Here is a 9723-nt window from a genome sequence, read left to right as displayed (position 1 = left end):
AACACTATTGACTTAAAATTTGGTCAGCAGTGAGCACCAACATTGCTTATTATATGGAGAAACTTTCAGGAATTTGCACTTTTTGATCACAGAGTTATGGTCTTCCAAGTTCATAGAATTGGATGTGTGTGGAATATCCCTTTTCGCAAATCCAGTCACAAATTAGAAATTTACATTTTGATCATAGAAATAAAAAGCAATGAAGTAAGGGAGATTATCTACACATGCAATTATACTAGTGGACATTTAATCCCCACTCCAGTCATGGCTACACTATTGACAAGCTGAAGTAGGAATTAAATCTCAACTAGAATAGCTACAGGTGTAAATGACCTCCCTTGTTTTTTGTTTTTGTGATCCCTATAAAGTTACTAATTTTTCATACTGTGTTAGTGATATCTTAAGCAGAGAGAAATTAAGGGGCCCAGGGCAAAGAGTTAAAGTGGGGCCCTCGACCCAAGTTGTAAGGTGAAGACCAAAAAAAAAAAAAAAAAAGGTCACAACCTGCTGGTAATGACAATAACTACCCATCACCAACCATATCTCGCTTGCTATACTGCTCCTCTGAAGAATACTGTGACTGCTCTATTAGAATATTTAGATCTGACTGCTCTATTAGAGTATATCGATCTTTTAAACAGGTATTCAGGGGTCCCTTCATGGGGCCTCCTGGGGCCCCTTTCAGGCTGGGGCCCGGGGCAAAATGCCCCAGTTGCCCCCCCCCCCCCCCCGTGGGTGGCCCTGATCCTAAGTATTACATCAGTTGTTTCCTTATACGGAAGTGGACATTTGTGTATGTACTAAAACAAGCTGTAGAGGAAACAAAAATGTATTATTACACTCATGTATAACTTGTTTTATTTTGACTGTGTGTGACATCATTACATCGTGTCAAAACAACTCCGTATAAAGTTTATTAGTTTAACCACAAGTGTACTTTATTGGCAAGGCAAGACTATTATGTTTTACTCTGTACACATATGGTGTATTGAAGTACTATTCGTACTTACAAGGTGATCATTGTGATTTCCAATACATTGTGTGATATATAGAGAAATTCTTGGTGTGCCAGCTTTGTATTAATCACCTTATCCATTAAGCAGCAAAGTGAAAAAATCCAGTTTGGAAGGTATTGGATTGCATTTTTAAACAAAGTAAACTGCAGTAAATATGCTTTATAGTTTAATGTGACCACATTTCACACTTGCAGGTTTAAGAGCACAAAACACTAGAGATAATTTACTTACTAGAAAACCACTTAAACTGGGTTACAGTATCAATAGCAAGATGGTAAGCTAGGGGACCTCCATAGTGTAGTTACTACAATTAAATGGTCCGGTTGTATTAATAGTGTGATGGTAAAAGAGATTTAAAGTATTGCTATTGCAACATACAGGTCTCCATGAGGATTGGGTGACTGCAGATATGCCAGCACTGGCAGATGTATTGAATCATAAATGACCAGGTATAAAACTTTATTACGTAGCTATTATGGAAAGATCCCTATATTAAGAGAATGAGTCTGTTGTTGGGTTCAAGCCACCAAGTTTAAAATGGAAATCTTATGTAAGCCCTTTGTAATGGACTTTATCCACAATGACGTCACGAGCACAAGATGGCCGCATTATTTGGGGTACGTACTAATGTACAGGCACCTATGGAGAAATTTTTTTGATCGATCATATTTCAGCCAGGGGAGGAGATATCAAACTCTAAGCAACAAGTATTTGACAACACAACACAATTAACGATTTGGCTTTTGTTATATACATTATACCCATACCTGTTGACTACTGGTCAGTATTTTTCTGCATGACTGAAATATGATCGATCAAAACAATTTCTACATATAGGCGCCTGTACATTAGTACCACAAATAATGCGGCCACCTTGTGCTTGTGACGTCATTGTGGATAAAGTCCATAGTTTGCAGGAATTGTTTGAGCACATAATTATACCTGACGATTAGATTTAGAACAGTGTAAATTAGTACCACAATTGGTGACTAATATTTTTCTGAAAGATCATTTCTCTATTTCCTAGCTGTAATGTTGATGATAATCTATACCACATGGAGCATGAATGTCACTCATGTATGAATGCATGCACCCATTGCATACATGCGCGGACAACAAAACATACACACGAACACGAATGCACAGTATACCTACCTGTGCTGTTTACATATATCTATGCCAAATATTTAGTACTCATGATACAGTAAGTAGCTATAAGTCTCATAAACATACTTAGTTTTTCATCCACCACTGAATACTCAAAATAGCAATGTGGGCAGGCGGATTTAAACTTTAATTTTATGCAGTAGATAGCTAAATTACATGACCAAGAATGTAACTCTTTTAGACTGCTCTAGCTAGTTACTAACTTTCAGAGTTGCTTAATGGCTGCATGCAGCCATTTGTAGTACAAAATATCACTGATGTGGTAAGGAAAATGGTGATGTGGGTGGGGATGGGAAACAAATTATTATGTTTATGTGGCTATATGTATGTGTGTAATTGTTGTGACCTCTGTGTATGTATTGTGACCTCTGGTGTACAATAAAGGACCCCATACTCTCAAAGAGGAAGGCCGTGGAAGAGACAAATGACCGTGATGTGGCAAATATGCACACCATAATACAGTATAATAGTCTGCAAGGATCTGCAGACTATTATACTGTATTATGGAACTGGATAGAAGAGCACATCACAACATGATGGAACGCATTTGTGCATAGCTACCTGTAACCAATTTAAAGCTGGACAATTATTAATTATATAATTTTGTTGATTAATTGCACTTTTACCTGTGCTTGTATGTGTATACATCCTTTGTTAAAAGGTTTCAGTGTACAGTAAACAATAATATACCACACACTTGTTTCTGTATTTTTGCTGAGCAGCTAGACGATGTTGTCTTTTGCGGAAATTACCTAATTGCGCGTGACGTTAGCAACTCGTCGCTGACGTATACAGCTCGGCGCTGACTTGTACAGATAGGCGCTTGCGTATATATAAGGAGTTGCGAAGTGTACTGCTGCAGTCAGAACTCGATCGACTGAGTAAAACTTTACTGAGCTCTAATAAATTGTTCTATACAGCTGTTAAAATGTCTAGCGGAATGGTTGAAACACCCCTCAAGCTTGAAAACGTTCATGAGCTACTCAGAGTCGAAGACCAACTAAGAGTGGATGATGATATGCTAAAGCCAATGCTCCCAGGAAGAAGGTCTAATCGCAACCGAGTTATTTACAATACTTCGTCTGTACCGGGCAAACAACCCAACAAAAAGTACTCTGACGATTTGCCTCCAAGAAGCGCCACCGTAGGAGCAGCAAATCTGTCACGAACCGAAAACCAGGAATCTGAAAGCACTGCAAGACGACATAACAGTGTATTATGAACAGTGACTATTGCAATTCAGCATCAATACACTTATTTTTAATATATCTGTAAATTTCTGCACCGTAACTAGCTAGAGATAGCTAGCTAGCTACGTATTTGGAAATTGCCTACTGATGTGTTTGTTGAGTCCGTGTAGTCAGTCCAGTATACATCCTGTGTTGTTTATCTGTTTTATCTAATATGATGAAAATTTGTTTAGTGTCAAAATGTGGGATATAGATTCTATATGCATTCATGGTGTGGGAGGGTGCACCGTGACTAGTAAATTAGCTAACTCGCGTCATGCAGATAACAAATCAGTGCAAGCAGCAACTGAGTTATCATGATAGCTATGCACCTATAGCTATCCCCTGACAAGTGTTAAGCAAACCATTAAAAATTTCATCCTTCGTGAAACTGGTCTTTTTTGGCAAATTGTTTCAAAAATTATTGATCTATTAGTTTCAATAATTTTTGAAAAAATCCCCCCCCCCGCATCGCCGTTTTTCTTACCTCACCAAGAATTTTAGCACCACTGGTGGCTTAGTGCAGCCATCCAGCACTTTTAAAGTTTATACCTTACTACAGCAGTCTAAGAAATCTAGCTATATTCTAAGAAAACTAGCTACATTCTGAATCATTTTAAGTAGCTACTGAATTCAGCTATCTAGTTGGTAAAAAAATAAATAAAAATCTTCCCTCTCCCACTGGTATTTTGAGTGCAGGAGGATGAGAAACTAATGATTAAGTTTATATGTAGCCTAACCAGCTGCATGTGGATTCTGGAAATCCATCTGTGCTTGCCTAACCCCCACCAGCGTTGAAACCGGGTCGGGTCATCCGGGTCAACCTGGTCACATTTTCTCCGGGTCATCCGGGTCTAACCCGGTTTACAAATTATCCGGGTCTGACCAGGATTGGATCACGTGAGAAACAAAATTGTTCGTTTGACGACGTAGAAACTTATAAACGCTATGATCGCGTAGCTCATCCGTGAGCCACTCCCACTTATCGCGTTACAAACATACGCTCAGCCACGCCCATTTATTAGTAAGTGCAGTATGTAGCACGAAACTGAGGGTATATCTATGGTGAGGGGTAGCTATTGCTAGTAGGTGATGACCTTTTTTTTCTTTTTTTTTGGTCTTCAACCTACAGCTAGGCTGAAGTTGCAATTCTAAAAGTCTGGATCTGCCCCTGTTTACTCAACACGAATCGAACGCTCAAAACGTAGTCTCGCTCGCTCGAGACTAGCTTTTTTAAATTTTTAAATTTTTTTTATTCCGGCCCTAATGGCACTCCCATCCTCCCCGATCTCTAGCTAGAAGTTAAACCTAATTTAATTTAAAAAGCAGAAAAACATCATTTGACTTTACTAAAGGTGATTACAACGGTCTCTGCTACTTTTTAAGCAATTCGGACTTCTCTCCTTGCCTTGAGTCTGACAATATTGAACAAGTGTGGTGCTACATTAGTGAACTTATCAAGGATGGGATAAAACAGTTTGTACCTACTGTTAGAGTCAATCGCTACAATCAGCCTAAATGGTTCAACTCTTCTATTAGACACAATATTAATCGTGTTCGAACTCTTAGACGTAAATACAATAAGCATCCCTCTGAACAGAATAAAATCAAACTTGAAAATAACGAAACACAACTCCAAGCTGAAATAAGTAATGCTAAGGCTGACTACGAATCTACTTTGATCTCTAACTTTTCCTACAGCAACTCTAAAATCTATAAGTACATTCGAAGTTTAACAAATTCCAATTGTATTCCATGTTCTGTTTATTATGACTCCATCTCTGCCAACTCTGACTCAGCTAAAGCCTTCCTTTTCAACAAATATTTTCATTCAGTATTCACCCAAGCAGCAAGCCATCCTGCACCCCCTGATGACATTGATCATCATACTATGTTATCTGAGCTCAATATATCTGATAGTGAAGTACTTAACGTTCTTCTTAATTTAGATACCACCAAAGCCATGGGACCTGATGGAATACCACCAATTGTTTTACAAAGGTGTGCCACAGCCCTTCATCAACCTCTCTGCTATTTATTTAATTTAACGCTTCAGTTTTCATACTTGCCTAGAGACTGGAAAGTCCATAAGATTGTTCCAATTTTTAAATCAGGTGATCCCACCTCAGTGAAAAATTACCGTCCAATTTCTCTACTCAGTAATACATCTAAAGTTCTAGAACGTATCATCTACAACAAAATGGTTGATCACATTTCGGCCTACATCAACCCTGCTCAGTTTGGATTTATGCGCAATCGGTCTACTACTCAACAGCTACTTCTATTTCTACACAATGCATTTTCTTCTCGTGACCAATTTGATGCCATCTACTTAGATATCAGTAAGGCTTTTGATTCGGTTTCCCATTCTTATCTATTGTCCAAACTTCATAACTTTAACATTTCAGGTAGCTTGTGGCTTTGGCTTCAAGCCTACCTTAGCACCAGATCCCAGTTTGTTTCTATTAATAACTGTTACTCTGATCTTTTATCTGTTGAATCTGGGGTACCCCAGGGAAGTATTCTCGGTCCACTTCTCTTTATCATGTTTATGAATGATCTACCTAATTCTATTACTGACAGTGAGGCTTTACTCTTTGCAGATGACACCAAATGTTTCAGGCACATTAAGACACCTCCTGGCGAACAACTGTTACAACGTGACATTGACAACCTCTTTAGCTGGAGTACATCCTCTAATTTAGATTTTAACTCATCTAAAAGCTGCCATTTATCTTTTAACCGGAAGTATCCTACATCATATACTATTAGTGGTAACATAATCATTACTAAACAATCACATAAAGATCTCGGAGTTACATTAAGTGATAATCTTGAATGGAAAACTCATCATGACATTATTTTAAGTAAAGCTTATAAGACATTGGGTCTTGTACGAAGAACCTTCAGTTCATCTATACCACCACTGACTAAAGTTAAGCTATACGTATCTCTAATCAGGTCTCAGCTCATGTACTGCTTCCCTATCTGGCGTCCATATTTAGTGAAAGACATCAGTAACCTAGAACATCTTCAGAGACGAGCCACAAAGTATATTTTGAATGATTACATTTCCGACTATAAAACTAGACTTCTCAAACTAGAGCTTCTCCCATTAATGTACACCTTTGAACTTTCAGACATCATGTTTTTCATCAAATCTATCAAAAATCCAACCAGTAGTTTCAACATTCACCATTTCATTTCCTTCTCTACCAGTGCCAGATCAGGAGGCTTCAAATTACATCACAATCCCTCCACCACTAACAAGCAATGACACTTTTACTTTGTAAGGATCTGTCGCTTATGGAATGCGCTTCCATTAATTGACGTTAATCTGTCTATTGATACTATCAGGAACAGAGTCAAGTCCCACTTCTGGAATCATTTCATTCATAACTTTGACCCCCTCAACCCTCATACACTGCACTACCACTGTCCCTGTAGTCGATGTGTTACTGATCATTTCTCGATTAACTACACACTGTCTTAGACAATTTATCATGTGTTCTTTTATTATTATTTTATAATTACTACTTTTGGCTGTAGGAACAAGCCTACAGACCTTTAGTACACCATGTGTATTGTCAATTCTTGTATCTGTGTGTGTACCTAAGCTTATGATTGTATGTGTGTACTATAAAGCATTAATAAATAAATAAATAAATAAATAAATAAAAAAAGCAGCTAAACCTACAGAGCCTACACAGGCCTACAAAAACACCGCATGGACCGCCAGCATACACACAGCAAAACCCCCGGACAGGGGCCTTAACAAGAAAGCCCTGCAGTCTACTGGCCAAACTGCAGGGGGTGGGAGCATGAAACAGAGTTCAACTCCCACAAAGGACTGCTAGGCAACAGGCTAAATAGGTGTAAAAATGTCCGGGAATTGTGGCGCCACAGACAAACAGAGAGTTGCTCTAGCAGATGGCGGTATGCTAGGCCAAGAGAAATGCCACTTCTGGTGGTTGTCCTGCGACGACTAGCAGCAGACCACAAGCCCAAGGACTCAACCACCAGGGGGACAAAAACACCTCCAGCAGCCTGTACAAGCTCATCATGGTGAGCATCCTTATCTTCTTCTCCCTTAGCAGCAGCCACACCTGCTGAAACTGCAGACCGACCCAACAGAGATTCTTGTAATGGACAACGTACAGTAACATCGAAGTACGCAGGCTTCCCAAGCACAAAGTCAGGGTGAAAAACATCACCCGGGCGATCCAATCGGGAACCAGCACACCGTTGCTCTTTACGGCAACCAGTGTTGTCCTGAAGTAAAGCATGATATATTACATCACATAAAGCATCGTGCCTACGTATACGTATGGGTCCATGTCCACAGCCAAGCAGATGATCACCAAATTGATCAACAACACTACCACATGGGCAGCGAACTGGAGAAGTGGCAGAAAAGAGAGGGACACCAAGCCAGTATCGAAGAGAACATACAAACTCCTGTGAGGACATGGATAGGCCTAAAGAATCACAAGGAATGGCCCGAAGCCATGAACTGGTACAGGGGTCAGCAGAAATAGCCGAAACATAGCTCTTATCGCACGCCTCGGCTTTAATTAATCCGGGTCACATCCGGGTCAGCAGTAGTGACCCGGTTTCAACGTTGACCCCCACCCTCCTTAAGTTCTATGAGGATTTGTAAACTTTTAAACAACTGCAACACTTCGCCATATACGTAGGACTCCACATTGTATAGAGATGATTCAGCAGTGAGCCACCAGATTTGTTCTAACTCTACCATGGCAATTAGGTCTAATCAACAATTACAGCTCAGATCAAACAACATGCATGACAGTATTACATGGAATGCAGGCATGCATGGATACAAAATGTTTCTAATTTAGGAGTAATGCACTTGTCAATTTCATGCCCCACCCCCGGGGAGGGTGGGAGAATACAGGGGATTGACAAATCGTGGTGTCAAATTCCCCACTACTGGGGCAAAATCGGCTGTCAAATCCCCACCCCCATAGTACCGGAGCCCAGAGATTTTGGGGATTCGCTAAGTTCACTCGATTGGATGCCCCGGTATGTCACATCCAGACTTCCTACTGTAGTTGTTGATCTCTCTCTTCGACTTTAGGGCACGCATCTAGTAGTTGCCGCGAGTAGTCGACTTTAGGGAATGCGTCCAGTAGTTGCCGCGAGTAGTAGACTTTAGGGGAAGCGTCCAGTAGTTGCCACGAGTAGTAGACTTTAGGGGAAGCGTCTAGTAGTGTTAGCGTTAGGGTTAGGGTTAGAGTTCAGCTTTGGTTTCTTCTTCACCTTTAGGGTTAGGTTCTTCTTACTATATACAGCTTATTTCGTTAGTCACATTTATAAGATACAAAAGAAGGGAATCAAGGGAGCTAGCAGCGGTAGCATAATCGGTAGAACACTGGACCATCACACGGGGATCCTGGGTTCGATCCCCCTTCAATAGCGCACTTTTTTTTTCGCCTTTTTGGTTCACCGTTTTTTGTCTAAGTTCTGTAGGGTTATGAAATAGGGTGAAAAGAGTGATCTTCTAGTGGCATGGAATCGAGTGAACTTAGTAAATCCCGAGATTTTGAGTGGTCCGGCCATGCATGGACTACAATGGAGGTCATAGCCGTCATGCACACTATTCAGTTTTTATTGATCTAGCTAATATTATGATTTTAAAATTAAATTAGAGATTATCTGCTTTCATGTTACACTCAACTGGATGTGCTAAGCAAACACAGCATGCCAAGCTAGGGGGATCTGGGGGCATGCTCACCCAGGAAAATGTTTTGAAAGTAAATGCTCTGAAATGGCATCTGGAGGCTATTTTACATGCAAAGTCTTTTCAACATCAATGGTAATTTTGTGTTACAGTATACCAATTAATTCAACTTCATATCTAGTTAGTAGTTAATTCATTTTCATGATGCAAAAATTCTCACAGTGAAAGTTTAGTTCTTTGAGATATGATTGTAACTGCTAATGCATGACATGCATGATTAACCCAACACAATGCCATGTGCAGATGACTCATTGGAACTTGGAGTAATTTAAAATCACCAGAGATGTAATGGCTTACACAGCAGTCTAGTGTAATTAGGACAGTGGCTATATTCTATACTGAATGTTCTATTAGAGTGTTACGATGACTGTTCTATTAGAGTATATTTTTATGACTGCTCTATTAGAGTATCTCGATCTTTTTACAAATTCAAGTAGCTGAAAAGTGGTCCGGCCAATGCCGGACCGGCGTGGGCTCCGGCCTTGGGGCCCGAGATTTGACAGCACCTCAAGGATGACTAAGCGCATATTTCATGCATGCGACTATA

General features: G+C 39.9%; 1 protein-coding gene across 1 annotated transcript; it reads right to left on the bottom strand.

The window, feature by feature from the left end:
• Nucleotides 1–5887: 5887 nt before the first annotated feature.
• Nucleotides 5888–7897, bottom strand: LOC136261173 (uncharacterized). The gene is made up of 2 exons (XM_066055146.1): nucleotides 7375–7897; nucleotides 5888–6177 (listed from the first exon to the last, which is right to left on the bottom strand). The coding sequence occupies exons 1-2, from the start codon at nucleotides 7880–7882 to the stop codon at nucleotides 5888–5890; spliced, it is 798 nt and encodes a 265-aa protein (XP_065911218.1). The 5' UTR covers nucleotides 7883–7897.
• Between the last annotated feature and the right edge of the window lie 1826 nt (nucleotides 7898–9723).

This window comes from Dysidea avara, chromosome 7 (assembly GCF_963678975.1).
Source record: "Dysidea avara chromosome 7, odDysAvar1.4, whole genome shotgun sequence".
Lineage (NCBI taxonomy): Eukaryota > Metazoa > Porifera > Demospongiae > Dictyoceratida > Dysideidae > Dysidea > Dysidea avara.
Note: the sequence above shows the minus strand (reverse complement) of the source record. Positions and strands in the feature narration are given on the sequence as shown.

Bases quoted from the DNA above. Each gene is read 5' to 3' on its own strand.
- LOC136261173 (XM_066055146.1), bottom strand. From the start codon at position 7,882: ATGTCCTCACAGGAGTTTGTATGTTCTCTTCGATACTGGCTTGGTGTC. The intron at 6,178-7,374 runs GTGGCATTTCTC...TACCACTAATAG, and splicing joins TCGCAGGACAACCACCAGAA to TATATGATGTAGGATACTTC.